Consider the following 23,788-nt stretch of genomic DNA (forward strand, 5'->3'; position numbering starts at 1 on the left):
AAAGATAAGATTGGGGGCAGGAAGGTGGGTACACTACAGAGAATATACTGAAATGCATAATTTTTATCAGTGAAATAATCCAGATTATCTGTGAAGAATTAAGTGTCAGCATCAAAGCAACTAAACAGTTGCAGGCAGACATATCTCAGAGAAAAGGACTTTACTTCACAGCAGGTTCTGCTAGTGGCATTTTGGCCCGCTATGCCACAGATAAAAGCAGGGGCGAAAACAGCAATTGATGCCTAGAGGCTTGTTGTGATAACATTTGACCATTCCTACTATATCCAGAGCAAAAGGTCCCCTTCGCACACATCCAGTTAAGAAAAAGAGGATATGTCTTCTTCCTTCCCCCTCTTCCGCTTTACCTTTTTAAATGTAGCTTAAGGCAAAAGTTTGGCAATGCAAAGCAAAACCTACATAAGGCCGCGTAATTTGGGTTTGCAATTTGGAACATCTTTAAAAAAAACAAAACAAAAACCAACCATCATTACAATCCCATCGTCATTCAAGATTTTTTTAAAAAGACATTCAGTATTTTAGTCCATTGCATCCCTTTCCTTTCCATATATATATATATATATATATATATACATGACTCTTCCTCCTCCTCCCAACTCCAAATAAACTCTCCCGTTTAAAAAAAAGAGAACACCACAAACATATTATTCTGCCTCCCCTCCTTCTTTCTGTCAAGTGATCCAAGTAATGAGACTGAACTTCAAACAACAACCAAAGGAAAGGAAAAAAGCAAACATGAAAAAGCTGGAAATGAGTGTACATGTGTATTTCTTCACTCCCTTAGAAATGCAGCGATGCCAAATAAGATCCCTAGTCCTTCCTTTTGAGCCTCTAGCACAGTGAGATCCGTTCTCATGAGTCAAGGTAGAATGGTTGCATTATTATTATTTCTTTTGACAAATGAATTTAAAAGTGCATCTCTTTTTGCTTAAATATATGTCTTCTTAAATATTAAGTGGTTTTCCCCCTAATCCCTACCCCTCTACTTCTGGGGCTCAGGGATTTCGTTACCGATACTTTGGAGGTATCACCACGAGTGGGCGCCCGTCCTTAGGCCTCCACATGAGGACTTGGGCATCGTTGGCATTGGGCTTCACAAGGGCACTCGGTGGTATTGGCTCATTCTTGCTGAGGATCTGAGGCTGCTCCTGAGCGGAGGGTTCCTTCAGCTTGGCACGGTGGCCCAAAGGTTTGTTAGGGTACACATCGATGCCCAGTTTCATTCGCCACTTGATTGTCTGCAGGATCACCATCTCGCTGGTGGCTGTATTGGTGGCCACTAGCCATGTAGTGAAACTCTGGTCCCGGTGGATTTTGGTGAGCTTGGCCACATTGCTGTCACTCACTGGCACTGCCCACGTGACGCTGGGGTAGAAGTTGTCGTTCATGCTGACACTAAACTTGCCCTCTTTCTTGGTAGGACCAATGATGGTGCATGTTTCCGTGGTATTCCCGTACCAGGGATAATTTACCCCGTCAGAATCACTGATCGCTTGGATCTTGCCCTCAAGGAGATCTGGGAGTTCCCAGCTTGACCTGAATTGGAGAAGAAGAAACTGCAAGGTGAATTAGGAAACCAAACCCAGTGAGGAAAAACTAAGGGAAGTTGGGATGTTCATCTTAAGGAAAATTAAGATGTGAGAGGTAACATGACAATCACCTTTAAATGCCTGATGGGATATAATGTAGAAGATGGAGCAAGCTTGATTTCTGCTAGTCCACCAACTAATGAATTCAAATGACAAGAAGAGCTCCCAACTAAGCATTAGGAAGAACTTCTTTATGGGCAGAGCTGTTTAAGGATAGGGACACGCTGTGACAGAGGATGGCAGACTCATACTTTGAAGGCTAGATGGTCGTCTTTTAGGAATGGTGTATTTGTATATTTCTGCATAACAGAGGGATGGACTAGATGACTCTTTGGGGCACCTTCTATGTGTGGAGAGCAAGAGCATTGCAATAGTGTTGTGTGCTGTATTTCGTCAATCAACTGATTGCATTCAGTGACTGATCAGCACACTGTATGGCTAAAGAGACCCCCCCCCAATTTATCAGAGAACAGATATTAAATCTGTTTCTTTAATATCTAAAACTACAAACACATGGGAAAACAAAATGTTCCTTTCTGCCACACATGAATGCTTCTTGCTGCAAAAATTGTTTTCCTTTCAGAGCCATTTTCTACCTTTCTGAAGATACAATTGAGCCAATAACTAAAAGTCATTCTGTGAAATCAACTAAGATTTTTTTTAAATTGGGTGGCAGCTGTGCTGTGCTAAGTTACAAAAGAAGACTCTTTTGACCTATATAGAATATCCCAATCTATGCAGCAGGTGTGCTTAGTTCGCATTATTTTCCGTGCGTCTGCTCCTTGCAGCAAGGGGCATGAAACAATACCAAAGCCCCACCTGCCTAAGGAGAGGAAATCATGTGCGCGTGTGCTTTCCTGGATCTGCACATTTAAATGTTCCTGCACAAATGAAATTTTGCTTGCATGTAGAAAACCAGTAGATCAGAAAGACTTGCTTTCTCTGGTTTTCTAATTTGCTACATGCAAGGAGTTTTTATTGAAGGAGCCTGCTAACAGTATTATTTTCAACCCATACTAGGAGCTTGCAAAATCCCAAGAGTTGTCATTTCTCTGCTTCCCAGGGATGCTATGTGTGTCTCTAGCCAACACTGCAAAGGACCTCCTGGAATAAAGACTTTGACTCTCCTCACCAGGAAGGCACACAAAAGATTAATTGAGAACGGACCCTCTTAACAGAGAAAACGGCTACAGGGCAATTCCTCCTGCACTACACGCGCACGCATGCGCGCACACACACACAGGGATTGAGAAAAGCCTGGAGGATTTGGGGAGGATGAACTCTACTGTGCCTTTCAAAAGGGGATGAACCAGAGATCACATTAAGAAAGCAGCAGCCTGTTCTCTGTGATATCATGCTTCTCAAAATCCCAAGCAAGGACCCTTTCAGGACATGACTTCGTTCATATGGGATTTTGGGAACCTGGGAAAGAGAAAGGTGACATCTCTGGGCATCTATATATGTTATAAAAGCACATCTTGATGCAGATGGTAGTTCTGCGAGTACGGTATACTCACCAATATTTCACAGATTAAAACCATGACACATATGGCCAGGCAACCTTAGAATGTGGTCAACTGGAAAGAGCTATCAGTGAGGAAGAATATACAAGCCAGGAGAGGCTGCAGCAGTTTGCTTTTGTCTTAGCCTCCTGGAAAGGGCAAGACTCTGCCCCTTCCCTTAGGCTGCTGGGTCTCTTGGGAAGGGGAAGAAACTGCCCCCATCTGCCTTCTCCTTTTGAGTTAATTGAGTGCAAATTAATTCTGCACTTTGAATTCAGTTTGAAGCAATTGAAGTAAAGTGAGTACAAAAGGAGAAGGTGCGAGGAGAGAGCAACTGGAACATTTTGTAAGCAACTGAAAAAGTGAGACAGCAGAGGCTTATCATGAGATTCCCTGCCAAATCAGCACAGTTGGAGGTGTTCTGCTGTTCTGTGTCCCAAATCAGGAAGCAAATATTAGAAGTCTGCCCATGGACATTTTGCAAGTCTACAAGATCATATCTCTGGGGTATTGAATTACAGCTGGCCCTCCACATTTGTGGCTTTGACTTTAATTATTTGCAGTTTTGATTAATATGTTCTCTCTTGAATCTCTAGGTTCTCCAGTGCAACTCAACCAGAAGTTGACCACAGAGTTGTGCTGAAGAATCATAGAGTTGGAAGAGACCACAAGGGCCATCCAGTCCAATCCCCTGCCATGCAGGAAATCACAATCAAGAATCCTAGAGTAAGAAGAAGCCCTGAGGCTATCCAGTCCAACCCCATTCTGCTGTGCAAGAAGACATAATCAAAGCATTCCTGAAAGATGGCCATCCAGCCTCTGTTTAAAAACCCCTGAAGGAGACTCCACTATCCTCTGAGGAAGCATGTTCCACAACCAAACAGCAAATACTGTCAGGACGTTTCCTAATGTGTGTGGGGAGTTCCTTTTCCTGTAGTTTGAATCCACTGTTCTGTCCTAGGCTCTGGAACATAAATCTTACCATAATCATACCACTAATTCTCCTCCCCCTCAGGAATTGAATATTTTACAGAAGTGTGTATATTGCAAATATGAAGCAGCCCATATGTCTCAGCCATCAGTGTAAGATATACCCACCTGTGCCAAATGAGGCAAGGTAGCCAAGCCAAAGAGAGACCCTTCCCAGTGGTAGCACCCCATTTACATAATGCTCTCCCAAAGAAGCTCCCCTCAGTCCCCTGTCATTTTATCAGTTTTAATTCTCCCAGGCTTATGGGAGAACTGCTTATGGAGCATTTAGATCTTAGCACTCTTTGACTTCACATCCTTTTGTGGTTTTCCTTCTAGGGATTTTGTTGTATGCATTCTTCAGCCATTATTTAATGTTTGTGATATATATATATATAAAGGTGGAGAGAGACTACATTACTCGGAGAACTTAAAAACAAAGTCAAGTGGTCTAAAGTGCAATCAATCAATCAATCAATCAATAGATTTAAAAATACCAAGTCAAAGACTCTATTTCTCATTATAGCAGATAGAATCACAGAGTTGGAATAGACTGCAGGGACCATTTAGCCCAATCCCCTAGTCCAATGCAGGAATACACTGAATTAACTGGATTTACATTAATGTTGATTTACCAAGTTCTCCTTAATTCAGTGAGTCTATTTCAAACAGGGATTTAGATCAAGGGCAGGTTTTATTACACTTGTATCTTGACCTTTTAGGCTCTAGTGAGATGCATCAAAATCTGCCAGACCCAACAACAAAGAGGGGGAAACATTCAATTTCCTAGTCAGATAGATGGTGTAGCAGCCAATAGTAACTTCATAAAATGAGAATGTGCGGGGCAGTAGTGGGAATCATGCCGTCCTTTGAACTGTAACTCCCATCACCCCTCACTATAGGCTTTATCACACAGGCAAAAAAGGCAGAGCATAAGCGGGATGCTCCCATGAATATCGTGCGATAACGCAAAGATTATCACATGACATTACGCAATATTGTGATTATCCTGCGATTATCGTGTGAATAAAGAGGACTTCTAGCACCGCTTTTTATTCTGTTGAATAAAAAGTGGCACTAGAATTCCTCTTTATTCACACAATAATTGTGGGATAATTGCAGTACCGCACAATGTTGTGTGATAATCTTCGTGTTATTGCCCGATATTGGTGGGAGCCTCCAACTATGCTCCCATCTTTTTTGTCCATGTGATAAAGTCCACTTTTGGCTAGGGCTGCTGGGAGTTGCAATTTGACATTTTCTGAAGGCCTGCTCAATTTCCATCCTGGTGTACTGAGTTTCCATTTCCAAGGTGTAGAGGCTCTCATGATAAAAACAAGCACAGCAGCATCTTAGTATTTCTTAGTACATGGGCTTTTATCTTGCAAAGTACTCTTCATCCACATTGTTGCGAGGATGTGCATCAATGAAATCCGGTTTTGGGGTTAATCTGTCCTGAAAACATCACTGTAACTCTTATTCCTTTCCAATTACATTTCTTTCTCGCTCGCTGAAAGGAACAGGGCTTTTACTCTTTTAAGAGGATTGGAGGTTTAGAGAGAGTGTGTTCATGCACACATCTCTCTCTGGTTTCCTGATGTGTTACCCAAGAAATGTAATCTAAGAGACAGAAGAGGTTTTGTCCTTAAGGATATAGATCACAGAAGGCTGGGATTGCAACTGTAGACTCAGAGGCCTATTGCCACACAGTCAGAGATTCACCTAACATGCTTTTGCCCCTGTCACCTTTCATCACTACCTCAAATTAGAGACATTTCAAATGTGGACCTCCCCCATGTCTGCTCTATGATGCCAAAGGAAGGCACTTAAACTCCACTTTAACTGCTATGGCTGTGTCCTATTGACTCCGGGAATTTGTAATTTGGTTAGATTGAAAGAGAATCTGCCTGGGAATCCTGACTATCTGTCCCTAAACTGCAACAGGAGCCAGAGTGGTGTAGTGGCTTGATTGTTAGACCCAGAGTCCTAATTTTGTAAGACCTGGGTTCAAGTCCCCTCTCTGCCATGTAAACCCCTGGCTGGGCAAGTGCCGCTCTCTCAGCCTCAGCAATGCAAACCTCCTTTGCAGAAATCTCTCCAAGAAAATGCTAGGCGAGAACTTTCATTATATGTAATCCAAATCAAACTGAAGGCAATTAACTCCAAAGTTTATAGTATAAAGTTTGGTTTAAAATTTGATGCATGGTAGAACTGGTCATTTGAAAGCTGAGGCCTGACTTAATAATTTGAGGAAAGCAGGCTTGGATACAGAAAATGGAGGAGTGAAAATAGGAGAGAGGAATATCAACAATCTAAGGTACGCAGATGACACCATATCAGAAAATCTCCCAAACCTGGAACAACTACTAAGGAAGATCAGGAAAGAAAGTGCAAAAGCAGGACTACTGTTGAACGTAAAGAAAACAAAAATAATGACTATGGTGATTCTGGACAAATTCAACCTAGACAATGAAGAAATAGAAGTAGTAAAAGAGTTCTCATTCCTGGGGTCAAACATTGATAGAAACTGGGACTGTAATTAGGAAATCAGAAGAAGATTAAGAATGGGGAAGGCTGCTATGAAAGAACTGGAAAAGATGCTAATAGGCAAAGATGTACAACTGAACACAAAAGTTAGAATCATGCAAGCCATTATACTCCCTATTACCATGTATCCATGTGAGAGCTGGACAGTTAAGAAACTGAATAAGAAGAAAATAAATTCATTCAAGATATGGTGCTGGAGAAGAGTGCTGAGGATCCCATGGACAGCCAAAATGACAAACAAGTGGGTCCTAGAGCAGATCAAGCCAGAAATCTTTCTGGATGCCAAGATGACAAAACTGAGGTGGTTGCGCTTCAGACAAAGCATGAAAAGGCATGAATCATTAGGAAAAACAATAATGCTAGGAAAGGTGGAGGACAAAGAATCTTGGAGATGTTTTATCCACAGGGTCACCATGGATTGAAATCAACTCGAGGGCGGTTAACAAAAAACAAAAGTTCATAGCAAGTAAGGAACCAGTGTGGTATAGTGGGTGGAGTATTGGCGTGAGCACGGGTCAAATCCTTGCTCAGACAAGGAAACCCATTGGGCTCCACTCTCTCAGCCTCAGAGGAATATGATGGAAAACCTCTTCTGAACAAGTCTTGTTTTTCATTTTAAAACACCTCACAATAGAGTCAAAGGCTTTCATGGCCGGCATTCATAGTTTTTTGTGGGGTTTTGGGGCTATGTGGCCATGTTCTATAAGAGTTTCTTTCTGACGTTTCGCCAACATCTGTGGCTATGGGCATCTTCAGAGAATGCTTGCCTGGAAAAGAGTTGGGCCTGGCTGGATGACTTCGCGGTCTGTTTTGGCTTTAACTGGCCTGGCTCAGTGCTAGGGAATCCTAGCACCAGAGGTCTCCCCAGGGCCCCACTTCTGCAGCCCATGAAGCATCCCATCCCTCAATTCCCCTAATCCCTAATGTAAAAAAAAAAAGGGGGTCAATGCAATTTTCAGACAATTTTGATTCTAAAATCAAACTCCCCCCAACCATGAAAATACACAAAAAATATGCCCATTCTCCTCTAAAAGCCCCCCAGTACTATCCCAAACACCTGTTTTCTAAATTATATTCCCAATTAAAATAAAATGTCTTTCTACTAAAATGTAGCAGTGTCCAATATATCCAAAATACAGTACCAGATTTTGCTGAAATAAATGTTGTTTTAAATCTAAAGAGATTTTTGATGTTTAATATAAAGGAATTTGGCACTGTTTAATTTCCACAAGACAACACAACCCTTTATTCTTCTTGTTTCTAACTTCACTAACGTCAAATTCAGTGCTTTCCAACAGATCTTTGGAAATGGCCATCATTCTGGTGCCAAGTAAAAACTAAAGTTTGGGTTTTTTTACACAAACCCTCACATACAGTACACATGTTTTCATATTGTTTCAAAGCTGTTTTGAATTGTCTTTTAAACTTGCTAACTTGTTAAATATGTTCCAGCCTTTAAAATCATTTTATTTTTCATTGTTTAAATTAGTAAAGATATTTTACAGTAGGTTGCCTTGAGGTTTCTAGATGGTGAGTATAAAACACCAAGCGACTGAATAAATAACACATGTTGGTTTCACGTCCTCCAGTTATCCAAGGGACGGCCCCAACTAATCCTCTGTCATTCCACTTTTTCAGCTGCTTTTAAAATGTCCTGGTTTCTCTCACCTCCACCAGCTCACTTCAACTACTACAAAGTGGAAAAGTAGTGTCTGTTCAGTTAAATCAGCCGGACAGAAGGGGCAGAGTTTTACGGTTCCTAAGAGACAGGGCCGAAACAGACGGATGTAAAGGGGCAGCTCTCTACAGTGCCCCTTTGAGCGCCGGATTGGGATGCAGCAACCACACGCCATGCCCCAATCTGGTGTTTTTCCAGCCCACATATGCAAAGATGTACAACTGAACACAAAAGTTGCTGCTCCTTTTTGGGGAGGAAAAAAGGCATCCTTTCCACTGCAGCGGTGGCTTTTCAGCGCTTCTGTAGTTCGGCGAGTGTAAATGCCGCGCTGCAGAAACACCATGATGCCGCTTGCTGTGTGGTCAGTGGGCTTAGGTGCATTGTCAGGGCATGCGCTGTGCATACGCCACGCCTCCACACCCCTCCAAAGCCAGCGTTTTTTGCCAGTCTGTTTTGGTCCTTAGACAAAAGCAAGCTGGTGACCTATATACAGACATCAAAACATGCTGCAATTGTGAATATTGCCATATTGCACCAGAGAGTAAACTGAAAAGTAGAATGCAATTTTAAGTGTGACAAAGAGGGGGGAAACCCTCTTGATCTGGGTCTGTGAAACATAAAACTCACAATTAGCCCATTTATTCCATGAAAAAGGATTGTCTCACAGTGTTTTATGGGCTCATCCCATAAAATTAGTTGGTGAATCAAACCGTAGTTGCCAATGCATTAACTGCAAGGGAAGTGCCACATAGGTTGATTCCAAGATCACTAAAAGAGCAGTATCTGAATCAAACTTTACTGGCCACCTATTTGTACAAGTCATATAATACAAGCTGAAGTTTGGAAAATTAAGTGCACGTTTAGAAAATTGCAGCTGGATCTTTGAAAGTATAAAACAGGGTAGTGATGCCTATATAGGAGATTCCTAAATTATAGTATTATTTTATTCTTAAAATAAACATGACAGATACACAGTGAGATAACTAGAAGGATATACAAGAGCTGTGGTAAGACATTCATTTTAAGTATATTGAGGACCTGAGGTCTAGTGGGGGAAGTAGACATAGCAAATCATTTTAAGACTCTAACTAGAGAGCTGCTCACAGAAGGAAACACATGGGCTGAAAGCCTGCACCATGAGTTACAAAGCTACTTTCACAGTGACAGTGCAAACAGAATCAGTCGCCAAACAGGAAACATCTTACAAACATGAGACACCCAGGACCAGATTAAGTTAAAAGGCCCTAAGGTCTGTCAGGGAGAGAGAGAGAGCATCGGAGCAATGTTTTTCTGGCTTCGTTCATTTTTTAAAAAATTAACATTTTCTGGGTTGTTGTGTTTTTACTTTAACTTATTTTTAGAGACCTTTTGTTCTCTGAGAAGAAACCACAAGGAAGTTCCTTTTCTGTGGCTAACGAAGCTGACGTTTTATTTTTCTGTAAGACCTGTTTTGATGCTTCGCAAGATGGCAGACCCTCTTTCTTTAGAGGTCTCTTACACAGACGTCGGATGGTCATTTTCCATGAGTGCTTTAGTTGTAAATCCTTTTGTAGGATTCTTTTTGTATTCTTTTGTAATTGTAGGGGATTGGACTAAATGGCCTACATGGTCTCTTAGGGCCTGAACAGACAGGCTAACATAAAGCTGCTTTGGGTCACTTTGGACTAGGCATGCTGTTTAAATGACACACGCATCTTAAGAGGCCAGAAGCTGTGCCAAAGCTGCACTCCAGTCCTTAGGACTGGAGCATGACTTCGGAGCGGCTTCCAGCCTCTTAGGACGCATGCATCATTTAAACAACATACCTCCAAAGTGACCCGAAGTAGCTTTATTTTGCCCTGTCCAGGCCCTTACACTCCATGATTCCATTCTGCTCTCATGTGTCATTTATTCATTTTCAAGTTTCGTACCCAGCTTTTGCCTCTGCCACCCCAAACATGAACCCTCTTTCACTTGGCAAATTCAGGGCAGTCCTGTCCTTTGCTTCACTTGCCTTCAGCCGCCAAAATAGAAGACACAATACTAACTGGAAATTCATTGTACAGGGCCCTAATTTAGTTGTATTTAGGAGTTGGCACAATGAAATCAATGCCTGATGCCAGCCATGCCCAAGTCAAGCCTCACAGAGTCTAATGGGGTATCTGCCATAAGTATGACTAATCCTGGACCTACCCCATAGGGAAGTGTTTATTTTTTAAAACATCTTTATTGTTATCCTTAAAAATGATAACAAAATAATCAAAAAATGACATAATATGGCACAACAAACATACAAAGGATTTTACAATACACTTACATAACCTTCATAGACATCACAAACATCAAAATAGAAGCTAATATGACTTCCCTCTCTCTAACCTAAAATATTTTTGATACTTCAAAATACTTTAATTACTCTTTTCTTATATTAATGTATTAATACTATTGTCATTATTTCCTCCTTTAACAGTATATATTTATGTACATTTACAATTGTAAAATATTGCATATACCACTTCTATATATAATATAAATTATTATTATTATTATTATTATTATTATTATTATTATTATTATTATTATTATTGGAAATTGTTTCTAATGGCAGCATGTTTTTGAAACTAGGCAATGGCAAAGGAACGTTCAGCAATATTACATATGTATTCATTGCATTTATATCATGCCTTTCCTCAATTAAGCTCAAGTGATCTGCTCCTCCTCTTCCTCAGAACAATCGGTTCTGAGTGAGTTGGGAATTTTTCAGTCTGGAAATCCCAAAATTTGAAATCTGGTTTGTAAATATTTGCCTAATATTTTAGGGTAGGAATTCCTCCTACGACATCTTTCTTTGGGAGAACTGTCTCTTTTGCAGAGCTCCCTACATTGCCCCCAAAAAAGGGGGCATGCAACTGTTAGTGTTTCCTCATTAATGGATTTACAATCCCAAGACAAAGAATGCAGAAGTGACAGAGAAGAGGAAAACATCTGGTCTTATTACAAAATTCTATGAATGAGGAAACACGAATGCACAATCAAACCCAAAACTATCCTCTCCTATTTCCTTCCAGGCCATCAGTATACCCATGTCATAGGCATAGTCTAGGGCAGTGATGGCAAACGTATGGCATGCGTGCCAGAGGTGGCACTCAGAGCCCTCTCTGTGGGCACACATGCTGTCGCCCTAGCACAGAGTTTGCCAGAGTTTCTTACTAGAAAGCCAGAGGGACGTGGCACTTTGCAATAAATAAGTGGGGTCCGAGTTGCAGTCTGGGCACTCGGTCTATAAAAGGTTCTCCATCACTGGTCTAGGGCACCCTTTCACAACCTTTGAACACTAGAGGACACCATGAAATAATTTTCACATCTCAGGGAACCCCTGTATAAAATCTCCAATTCAAAAAATGTTTGTTTGTTTTTCAGTTTTGATCTCTGACTGAACCTTAGGAACCTCTTGTTTAAAAAAACCCTTTCCTACAGGCCTTGGTCTAACCTTTTGGAGGCCACTTAAACCGGTTTGCTCCTGGTCAATGAATGGGGCCATGGGAACCCACTGCTTCCAGTTCCACAAAGTAAGAAGATAGGTGGGGTTAAAATGTTATCCGTAGGAACTACTAGCAAGAGGATGAGAGAAAGACTAGATGGGATGCTTCTGCTGTTTGTTGTTTGTGTGTGTGTGGCTGTTGTAGATTTGCAATGCTCCTTTGGCCCTTGTGGACCAGAATGTTTATTGTGGATCTGCATGCTGCATATAGGATAAAGAGGTCTAAGTCATGCTTCACTCTTTCACTCCTTCCCACTTCCTCCTCACCCTGCAATGTTTTCTCACCTTGCAATGTTTTCTTTTCCGCTAGCTGGTTGAGCTGCTATGCTAAGCTTTCCTACCAATGCTTTTCCTACCAGCATTCTTCAAACTAGACAGCAGCTTTCTCTCAAAGTGACATTTCAATCCATCCATGTACATACACACGCATACACAGAGGGAGAGGGAGAGAGATTTCGCTGGCAACAGTGCAGCCAGCCCAACGCCATCTGCTCCCTCCAGCCAACAGGCTCCAAGTGACTGTCCCTTTTCAAATGCTCTTCTTGCATTGCCAATTTCCCCCCAAAGAATCACACCCTCAAACACCATGCAGCGTTTCCTGCCTATCGCACCCAGGGATTCCCTGCATGGTCTGAGCATGACAACAGCGTGAGCTGCTAGGACAAATCTTAAGGAGTCTAGCGACATATGGTCACTTGCAGTTTGGTAACAGAAAAGAAAAGAAGAGCACGGTGGCACCTTCCTGTTTAACAAATACAGGAAACTGCTGGGATTGGGGGTCCAGAGTTTGCAGGCTGGGTGTGATTCAGGTCCACAGTTTGGGTATACTCCTGGATCCAGTCCTGAGCCTGCCTTCTGAAATAGCCAGGAATGCATTTGCAAGCTAGTGCGACAACAGCGCGCATTCCTGGCAATGTGCAACCTGCTCATGGATCACCACATAATGAAGCATTCCGTCACTGCATTATGTTGAATTACTGTAATAGCTGTAATAGCTGAACATGGGACTGCCTTTGGTGTCTGGAGAGTATTCAGAAATGTCAGCTGGCCATAGGAGCTGTAGCCAGACTCTTGACCAAGGCAGGTTACCGGGAGCAAATGACTTCCTCTTTGCAACAGCTTCCAAGTAAAATTCAAAGTACTAGTTATGACTTATAAATCCCTCTATGGCTCAGCTCCAGGCTTCAGAATATGAAGGACCATAGTCTCCCATACAAGCTTCACCCAAGTTTTGATATCTTCAGAGCAAATCCTTCTCTTGACTGTAATAAACCACTCTTAATAGTACTGTTTTTACCTCTTGATATTTTACTAGGTGTGTTTTCAATTGCTCTTCACATTCCAATAGTTGGAGTATATTTAAACCTTTTGATTTGTTTTACTGATAATGAGTTTTTATCCATATCTGCTTTAAATTTTGCAAGCCACTTTGAATCCTACTTCAATATATATTAATTTATTTCTATGTATATAAATAAACATGATAGAAAACCAAAGCATTTTAGATAAATAAGAATAAAATTAATAGGTTGCTTCTATCTATTTAAAGCCCCAAAACCAATGGTCTTAAGGGAAGGCATTTTCAGTCGAGATGTATATAGGACTTCTCTTTTAAGTTATAAAAAGCTGTAGCTCTGAGGTGAGATGGAATCTGTCCTGGACTGGACAACTGGACACACAGCAAATGAATAGCTACAAGGGGGAGAACAGCGTCTTGGTAAATACTAGGATCCATCCCAGTGTGATTCATTGGCTGGACCTGAAGCGGGGAGAGTTAGGTTCTCAGAGTTGCCGGAGTGAACACTGGAGAGGGCTCCTAAACTTGTGATGTTTTTGTACAAGAGAAATTTCAGCAGGTGTTGCTCGCCACACAGCCAGGTAACAAGCAACCCCTACTGAAATCCCTTCTTCTCCACGACGGTTAAAAGTACATTAACCTCCTCCAATTTTCAATATGGCAAACGACTTGGGGCCACCCAGTGTGTTTCATTGCTCAGTGGTAGGATTGCCAATGTAAAGACTGGAGAAGTCTCCTGTATTTTTGATGGTGATATAGAAATGTTCTTTTCTTGATTGTCATGCAAATAAAACTGCTGAAATCCCCTCTTGTACACAGTCATTAAAAGTACATGACCTCTCTCCAGCTTTCACATGGCAAGACTAACCTTGGCCCATTCATTCACTCTCTGTGCCTGTCCTACTTCAATCTTGTGAAGACAACCTTGGACTCACAAGAATAGTATAACCATGGCATGATCATAAACACCAGAAGCTGTATAGAAATCTGCCCCACACTATTTGCTGCAGAAGGCAGCGAAGCAGGACAAACAGATTTTTCTTCACACAAGCATAGAGGAGCCCTGGCCTTCTCTGCGCATGGCGCTCTGGCCCTGGGATGCACTATGAGCTTCACTTCCCTTCCTGCTCTTGCATCATCAAGGTCTGAACCTCCTCCCAGGCTTCCTGTTTTTAAAACCGAAGAAGAGGCCAGTGCCAGCAAGGGAACCACAGCTTCTCAAGCATTTGCCATCCGGCACACAAGTCTTAGCAAACTATCTGACTCTCCTCCTCTTCTTCTTCCCTCATTCTCTGCAACCCTGTGCATCCACACTGTGGAATTGTATAAGTCTGATATCTCTTTAGCAGCCGTGGTGCCATCTTATGGAATCCTGGGATTTGTAGTTCAGAGAGGTAATCCAAAATCTCAAGCGTACATCCCTGTTGGAGAATCCTAAATACATCACCAAATTAGAAATCTCAGGATTCCATAGGATGGAGTTCATGGCGGTTAAAGTGTTATCAGAGTGGTATTAACTGTGTAGTATGGGTCTGGGGAATCCAGAGTGGTTTGAATACTGGACTACATCTCTGGAGACCAGTGTTCAAATCTCACCCACCAAAACCAACTTCAGCAAGTTACACACTTTCAGTCTCAGAATCCCCATGATAGGTTTACCTTTGGGTCTCCATAAGTCAGAAATCACACAACTTTGACAGCGGAGTGTGGTTCCCGCTACATGGGCCCTGATCGCATTTTCCCCTGTATAATAACCCAAGTGTGGTTCACATTGATGAATGAATCGATTCAAAATGGACCCGCTCCAGCCAGCCAAAGGGCAAATTTCAATACACATTGCATCTGGTTCACACTTGCGTGGAATCGGTTTATCCCAAAAGACGCGGAAAACATCAGCATCAAAAAAGATGCTAGTTAAATGGGCCTTGCGCGTGGCCCTCCTTCCGAATTGCTTCATTGAATCAATTCAAGTGGGAACCAGGGTCAATTCAACCGGTTCAAATCGATTTGCGATCCGGTTTAAAAGGTAGTGGGAATCAGGCCAAAGAAGACTATCTGCCCTAAACCCTGAAGAGCTCCTGCCAGTCAGAGTAGAGAACCTACTTCCCATTGCAAATATGGAGTGTGTCTGTGTGTATGAATGCTGACACGTTCTTCTTGAAGATGAACTCACATATCCTCACATTTACCACGGCAGACAGCCCTCACAAGTATCTCTATGTGACTCACATGCCATGCTCCCCGTAGTGGTTGTAGAACTCCATGTGGCTACAGGCCTGGATCCATCCCACGATCCAGGTCTCTTTCTTGGGCAAAGGAGGCACCAGCACCTGAGCGGAAGCCCGGAAGTGTGGCGTCCGGTATCTCAGCACCACGCTGGACGATTCGTCGATGTTGGTAGGCACGGGGTCGATGGAGGCTTTGACTTCGGTCACAGAGATGCTCTCCGGGAAGCCTTTGGATTTGCAGCTGATGCTCTGGATGCAGCCCATGGCACACAACACCAGCGCGATTCCCCAAAGGCTCCAGATATCTTCCTCATCGGTTAGCTCAAAACTGATATCCATAGGATAGAAGATTCATCGTGGAAGGAAGGATCCCTACCAACAACCTGACTCTGTCAAGGCAGCCTTTGCAGGGAAGCCTCTGTGCAATAAATAGGTTGCAAAGTACCGTCTAGAAAAGGAAGAGCCTTGGAGAGTTCGGCAACGGTTTTGTGATGCTTCAGTGCGTTGATCCTCTTCTGTCCTTTGCTCTCCGATGCAAACAGGCCTTGTATTCCGTTGGATATATTTCTTTGGATTCCTAACAGTTTTAGTTTAAAAACAAAAAACAAAACCAGGATGCCGACAATCGATATGAATCATCGATACATCCCCTTTGGTTTGCGCTCTCTCGGCTTCTCTGCGAAAGCAAGAAGCGTTGGCTTCCGGACTTCACTCGCAGTCGCTTCCCCTTCATAGAAAGAAAGAAAGAGAAAGGAAGGAAGGAAGGAAAGGGGAAGAGGTTATTTCTTCTCCTAAAGGAAAAGTAAAGGAACACTACAATCCTAAAAAGCCGGAATTGCACATCTGTGCATCAACACATGCGCATGCCTCCTCTCTCTGGGTCTCCGCTTCGGAAAAATATGGCATTTCACACAAAAAACAACTCAGTCAAACGGCTCAATAAATAATAAATCAGGCTTTTGCTGCACATCAAGTTGTCCCTGTTTTGCATTTGAAAAGGGGAATCTGGGAGAGATCAGAAGGAAAGAGGGGAGTCTAGACAAGGCACTGTCTTTCCCTTTTGGAGTTCTGTGCCACCTTAAAACACACACACACACACCATTCATTGTGTAGCCCTTTCTACCAAGGAAGCCTAGCTGCATCCACACTGGAGAAATAACCCGGTTTGGTGCCGCTTTAACTGCCTTGTCTCAAGGCTATAGAATTCTGGGAGTTGGAGTTTGTTGTGGGTCCGGAGCAGAGCCAAGAAAGAGTTAAAGTGGTGCCAAACCGGGTTATTTCTCCAGTGTGGATTAAGCGTCTGCTACGGATCCTGCCGCCTTCTTCCCTTCTTCTGTCCTTTCAATTGCAGCAGGATATAAATACTCCAATCATTGTCTAATGATGATGATGGTGATAATAATAATGATGGTGATGATGATGATGATGATGATCTTAAGGGTGCCTCCAGACGGAAAAGGAAGCCTCGGGGGTTGTCCCAGGTCCTTTTCCTCCTCCTCCTCCTCCTCCTCCTCCTCCTTCTTCTTGGGGTCATCGAGGGAGCCCTGGATTAACGGGAGACTTTCCTCCGGAGAAGCCCCGGCTGGGCTCCTTCCTTCCTTCCCTCCTGGAAGAGCCAGCCGGGGCTTCCCCTCCCAGCAGCCGGGGCTGCCTTCCCCGGAGCCCCTCCCCAGAAAGAGCCAGGTACCTGCGCCGTCCCCGGACGGAGGCGCCCTGGGCCCCTGCCTCCTCTCCTCTCCTCTCCTCTCCTCCGGCGGAGGCTGAAGGACCGGGGCCGGCGAGTGGAGCCCTGCCGCCTCCTCCTCCTCCTCCTCCTCAGTGACCCAAGCGCCGCCTCACAATCGGCCGCCAGTGACGGAGCCACGGAGCCCGGAGGAGCCCCCGACGGACGGACGGACGGAGCCCCGAGGAGGGAAGCAGGCAGCCGGGGAAGACCCCGGGGCTCCCTCCGCCGCCTCCCTCTGCTCCTTCTGCCGGGAGAAGGGAGGCAGGGAGGGAGGAGGGCAGCCGGGCAGGGAGCGCTTAGCAGCAGCAGCAGCAGCAGCTGCAGGAAGAGCAGCATCCGCAGCCGGTGTCCCCTCCTGCGCCTCCTCTGCAGCCGCCCTTCCTCCTCCTCCTCTTCTGCTGCTGCTGCTGCTGCTGCTGCTGCTGCCGCCAGAGTCCCTCGGAGGAAGAAGGAGGCAGGGAGGAGGCATGGCCCCGGAGGCAGCCCCTTCGCCAGCCCTGATCTTGAGTCCCAGGGAGGCAGGCACCAGGCAGCCCAGGACGGAGGCAGGTGGCGCCGCAGAGGGAGGCAGGGAGGGAGGGGGCTCCGCTGCAACCAGAGTCCAGCCGGGTCCCTTCCCAGCCCTAGAAAGCAGATGGAAGGAGGGAGGCAAGGCTGAGCAGAGCCTGGAGCCCTGCCTGGCAGCCCAGTCCCAGCCTCCTGGCTGCCCAGGGCTGCAATGCTAGCAGCCAACCACTGCAGCACCAGGGCTCCCTTTTCGCAGCCACAGAGTTCCTCCTCACAGACCCTTTCATGCTCTGCTCTCACATCTTTCCTGGTATTGACAGCCATAATAATTTGGGTCCTCTTTTTTCCTTGTTTGGAGAATGAAACTATGCCTGCCCTCCTCCTCCTCCTCCTCCTCCGTCTGCTGGGACCTCTCCTGTTCTCCAGGGATTCCCAAAAATGACTGGACAGTGGTTCCAAGACTGCTTCCGCCAGTCCTTTTAAGACCCTTGGATGCCGTTCATCTGGCCCCAGTGCCCTGCATTTGTTTAGAGTAGCCAGGCCTTCCTCTGCTACCTCTTTCTCCATTCTGTTCTGCATTTCTTGACACATCTCCAAGCTCCGTGGCTCATTGAGGACTAGAACCTCTCTCTCAAGCCCAGGGCTCTAACCACTGTATCACATTCATAATAAAAAGCTTGCCCTTACCCCGCCATCCTTTGTCGTCTCTTCTGACAGCAAGTAACACATGAGAAAGGGAGGGATGCTTCCCTTCCATGAAGCAGGGCTGACCCAACATATTTTGCTGCCTGAGGCAAAGGACGGGATGCTCTCTGACTGTCCTCACCTCCGCATACAGAAGCTAATCAAAATGCTGCTTAAACAGACAGGCCAAAATAAAGCTACTTCAGGTCACTTTGGAGGTATGCTGTTTAAACACTGCATGTGTCCTAAGAGGCCGGAAGCCAACCCAAAGTCATACTCCAGTCCTAAGGACTGGAGCATAGCTTTGGCTCAGCTTCTGTCCTCTTAAGATGTGTGTGTCATTTAAACAGCATACCTCCAAAGTGACCTGAAGCAGCTTTATTTTGGCCTGTCTGTTTGGGCCCAATGTCTGTTAATGGGACCAAGTGCAGCTGTGACCCAGGAGGAGACCTGCATGAAGGTGCTTTGGGGCTGTCTGTGGTGCTGAAGGCATCAGCAGCTGCATCTGTAACACCTTCGGCATCATGGCTGCAGGGTCCACTGGTACATGGCAAGTCCTGCTTTCCATCACCAGGTTCACCTTAGTTGCCACCAAGTCAGCTTAGACCAGTGCTTCTCAATTATTTTCTGTCATGCCCCCCCAGGAAGAAGAAAACATTTCGCGCCCCCCACACGACTGTAAATAGTATCATTTGTCTATAAAATTGTTATAAGTACACCTCTGCATAACACTGTATCCTGAGCCTCACGCCCCCCTTTACGGAGCCTCGCGCCCCCCCTGGGGGGCCCGCCCCACTATTTGAGAAGTACTGGCTTAGACTGATGGCACCCCTTTGAATGAGACACTTCCAAGATACTCTGTTATTGAAGACTCCTTTTGCAAACTAAGGACAACCCATTGGATGGAAAAGATCATTAATGAATGCCTTCAGTGGTGGAGCTGTGCCTGCCTCTTCTTCTCTCCCTCCAAGGCCGAGGCAATGGCAGTTGGACTATAGAGTTGCAATATGGAAACGCTGGTCTGTCACACTTTCCCCACTCAATGAATAATGGGAGCACCAAAACAGAAGGAAACCTATTGGTATGTCTCCCAAAATGGATCCCCTATCCAGATGCCCTTGCAAACTATACAGTGATAGCACTGACGTTCCATTTTAACTGCCACAGCTGCATCCTGGGATTTGTAGTCTGGAGGAGAGAGGAGGGGGCAGACTTGCCCTTCCTTGTAGGCTTAGGCAAAAGCAAACTGTGGCATCCTCTCTTACCTTACCTGTTCTTCCCCATTAATAACTTTTCCCATGCTGACCACTTTCTGCTGCTGCATGCCCATACGCCATAGTTTTCCTGTATGAAACGTTGGAGGTTGTGAGCTTCTTGGTTCACATCTCCCAATGCAGGTGGACATGAACTAGATCCAGAGTAATCTCTGGATGTTCTTCATCGGCAAGAATTTTTGAGTCCTCACAGCAAGGAAATTCCATATCCAGCTGCCCAAAATTGCACTGCTGTGTATGAAGGGTAGCCAAGGGTGGGTTTTTATGTGACTTATGCTCAGTTCTGGTACTCAGAATTAAGTCTTTGGACCAGGATTCTTTAATTCTAAGTGTCTGCCTATTGCACAAGGCTGCAGTTGGTGGATCTTGGGTTTTCAATTTAAAAGAAAAGAGAGAGAGAGAAAGGAAAGCTAGATCTTGCAAGTAGGTTCCAAAGTCTTTCTGACTCTGTATGTGTGTGTGCGCACATGCGGGCAAGCACACACACTTGCATGTGATCATGTGCACACATTCAGATGTTCAACTCTCATTGAGAAGAGCTGCCATCAGAAGGAAAAAGGTCTACTCTACAGCATTAAGGGGTGAAGCCTTTCCCTCTTCTGTGAGGAGTGCAATGTGCTGGGAGTTCTCCAAGGTGCTAAAATAGACTCTAGTGAGGAATCAAATTGCAAGACCAAAATAGCCAAGAGGCAGCAGCAACATCTGTCCCCATCGCCTTAGGAATCCACACTGGAAGGTGCAAGAGTCAGACCAAACTATGGCCGGCTCAAGGTAGAAGCAAGAAAGAGATGGGCAATGCATCAGTCAATATGTAAAGCATTGGCCATGGCTCCCTCTGGCTGACTAGGAGCCAGACTCTGCCCCCAAAGCCAAGTCTGGAGGCAGAGAGAGGAAGAAAGGAAGGAAGGAGGGAGGGAGGGAGGGAGGGAAGGGAGGTAAGGGATTTTTGTCCAATTGTCCTCAATGGCAGTGTAGCTGCATACACACTGCCATTGGGGACAATGTGGGCTTGCCCAAATCCATGGATGGCAAGTCCACAGATAAGGAAGGCCCACTGTAAAAATATAGACCACTAATCTGAAATCCCAAAAGTTTTAGAAAACCCAAAAGTTTTCAATGTTCGAAACAGTCAGAGAAGGAAATAATCTACAAGCTACTCCCTCGGAGGTTGGTGGAGTCTCCTTTGGAGGTACGATGATCTCTGGGGGTCCAAGCAACTAAACAGCACCCTGTTCTTGGCCCTTAGCCCCAGCAGATCCTTTAATCTCCTGGGTCTCTGTTCCCACTCCCTACTGAGCTGAATGAGATCCCTTGAGATCCTCTAGCCACCAGCCAGTGAATCTACAATGAATTGCCCTTAGCACACACTGGAACTTGCTAAGGACTTATAGTTTCCCTCCCTTGCTAACCTATGCAAGCAACAACCGAGCTAAGGCATCGCAGGTACAGAATACATAGTTACAAGATGTTCATTTCTGTCAATCCAAAGGATAAACATAACAAAAGCCTAGACGCTCTAGCTAACACATTTCCTAAGCTACTCACACAGAGGTGGGTTCTGCAGTCCTTGCATTTGATAAGGTCCCCATGCTATTTTGATTAGCAAGCTTAGAGGGAAACTCCATCAAATGGATCCATAATTGGTTGGAAAACCATACTCAAAGCATTGTCATTGGTGGCTGTGCTTCAGTCTGGAAAGAGGTCTCAAGCGGAGTGCCTTCAATATTTCTATTAATGATGTAGATCATGGTGTGTAGGGAATCCTGATCACATTTGTAATGATCCAAATTTGGGAGGGGTAGCTAACACATTAGAAGACAGGAACAGAATTCAAAAGGACCTTGGTAAATTGGGCTGAAGTTAATAAAATGAAATTCAACAGAGACAAATGCAACATTCTGCATTTAGGCCACAAAAACCAAATACACAGGTATAGGATGAGGGATATTTGGCTCAGTAGTACAACGTATGAAAAGGACCTTGGAATGATTATTGATTATAAACTGAACATGAGCCAGCAGTGTGATGATGCAGCAAATAAGTCAGATGTTATATCAGCCTGCATTCATAGAACCATAGTTTCCAACTTGCAGGAAGTAATAGTCACCATATTCTGTATTAGTCAGGCCTCAACTTGCATCCTATATTCAGTTATGGGCACCTTATTTTAAGGAGGATGTAGACAAGTTGGAGCAAGTTCAGAGAAGGGGGACAAACATGGTAAGAAGTTTTGTTGTTGTTGTGTGCCTTCAAGTTGTTATGGAGAACATAAGCAAGGAGGAATAGTTGAAGGACTTAGGCAAGTTTGGCTTGGTGAAGAGGATGAGGGGTGACATGACTGCCCTCTTTAAATACCTCAAGGGCTGCCACAGAGAGGAGGAGGTGGTACAGAGCATCGGACTAGGAGTAAAGTTTTGAAGTGACAGGAGGGTAGATTTAAAATGAACGTTAGAAGGAACTTCTTGACAATAAGTAGTTTGGCAATGGAAGGGTTTCCTCTGGACGTCTTCCAAGAGGCTGGACAGATGCTGGGGATGCTCTTGCTGAAGGTTCTTCACTGAGCAGAAAGCTGGACCTGATGGACCAGAGGACCCCTTCCAATTATATGGACTTTATCACACGGGGGGAATTGGGCAAAATCAGGGGTTCAAACAACAATTATCCCAGGCAAAATGCAAATTCACAATTAAGATTTTCCTACAACGTTACTATTAAACAGGCCATTAAGAGGCAGTAAACAGCAACAAATCATTCACAGGGAAATCCCGAAAATGATTTGTTGCAGTTTATTGCCTCTTTATGGCCCATTTCATAGCGATGTGTGTGAAAACTGTAATTGCAAATTCATGTTTAGTCTGGGATAATCGCTTCTTAACCCTCCCGTTCCCCCCCTCTCCTCATTTTTCCCATGAAGCCCTATGTCTCCCATGTTTCTTTGCCATCTCTCTTATGGATGGCCCTAAGTTGAATCTGGCTTCACAGCAACTGACTTCAATAGAGCACCTTGGTTGGGGGCCTTGCTGTGATGATGGCGGATTCCATCACTGGCAATGGGATGGACAAGAGGGCCTTTGGGTCCCTCCGAATGCTTATGGATCTATGAAAAGGTTGCACCTTAGAAATGTTATGGGATGGTAATGAACACTAGTGCGCATACACATGCTCAATGGGTTCATCAATCTGGGTTTTTTCTTCCTTATTGTTTGTGGACTAATCTTGTTTTTGTTTTTGAAAGAGGCAGTTACTTTCCCCCAAATTTCCTCTGCAAGATCAATGCTTTGGCTCAGGCCTTGGAAAGGAAAGGAGATCCAGTGATGTTTCTTAGCAACAAAGGAATGTTTTCCCCAGGCATTTCTAAACCATGTGGTTACTAGGGAACTGTGCCTTCTAGTATCTCTTGGATGAAAGGGATACTGCTGTGGATGTGAGCTTCTGTCTATGTCTTAATATAGCAAGAAACAATGCCACATGTCCATAGCTATAGAATAGGAACAGTTCCCCCCCCCCCCACACTATATATAAAACTATACCAGCCAATTCTGGTGGCATTGGTTTACCCAAAAAATAAACTACATCTTTCAGAACGATCTTTGCTGAACTGGTGGTCTAGAACTAGTGATCCAAATCATCTTGTTCGCAAAAGAAACAGAAAGGCTGTTTCTGTGAGCTGATGGTGTTTGACAATACCTCTGACTGACCAACTCTTGAGGGAATACATTTTGAGCAGGCGATGGGAGATAGTATTATTCGCCATGCTTCAGAACGCAGCCTTTGCACTTTTGTAGACTTGTGCCATGCATCTTCAAAGTCCTCACACCAAGAAACTGTGACCAGATTCTTACCTAACAGCAAAACAGCTTGAGATTTGTTGAACTCTAGCTAGTGTCAAGACTAATCCCCTCAAACAATCCATGGTTTGTCAACCAGCCATTCATCGGGATTAGAAGCCATGGGTTTATAGCTGAATTATTTAACCATGGCTTGTTGTGATGTCTCAGTCTGCAACTAGGATAGGTCATCTTCTTTTCTGTGTATTTCCATTTGTGTGTGTGTTTCTGATGAAGGAAACAGCACTCTGTTTTTTCTACCTGGATGCCAAAATAACAGGCGATGTTTTCCAACTGTTTTGTTTCAAAATGTTGATTCACTGAGCATATTATTGTTTGATGTCTTCCTCTGGTTAAAAAAGAAGAAGCGATAGTGTCATTAATATAAATCAAAGTGACACCTATTTTCAAGCATGGATCAA

The 23,788-nt window shown here is 44.3% G+C and overlaps 1 protein-coding gene across 2 annotated transcripts; it reads right to left on the reverse strand.

The window, feature by feature from the left end:
* Nucleotides 1-626: 626 nt before the first annotated feature.
* Nucleotides 627-17,379, reverse strand: FAM78A (family with sequence similarity 78 member A). Of its 2 annotated transcripts, XM_042480549.1 has the most exons (3): nt 17,036-17,379; nt 15,350-16,075; nt 627-1,554 (listed from the first exon to the last, which is right to left on the reverse strand). In XM_042480549.1, exons 2-3 carry the CDS (start codon nt 15,685-15,687, stop codon nt 1,026-1,028), a joined length of 867 nt encoding a protein of 288 aa, XP_042336483.1. In that variant the 5' UTR covers nt 15,688-16,075; nt 17,036-17,379; the 3' UTR covers nt 627-1,025. The 2 variants fall into 2 exon arrangements, with proteins under 2 accessions (XP_042336483.1, XP_042336484.1); XM_042480550.1 differs by lacking the exon at nt 17,036-17,379 and having other exon boundaries at nt 15,350-16,154.
* Nucleotides 17,380-23,788: the final 6,409 nt, after the last annotated feature.

This window comes from Sceloporus undulatus, chromosome 7 (assembly GCF_019175285.1).
Source record: "Sceloporus undulatus isolate JIND9_A2432 ecotype Alabama chromosome 7, SceUnd_v1.1, whole genome shotgun sequence".
In the NCBI taxonomy this organism is placed as follows: domain Eukaryota; kingdom Metazoa; phylum Chordata; class Lepidosauria; order Squamata; family Phrynosomatidae; genus Sceloporus; species Sceloporus undulatus.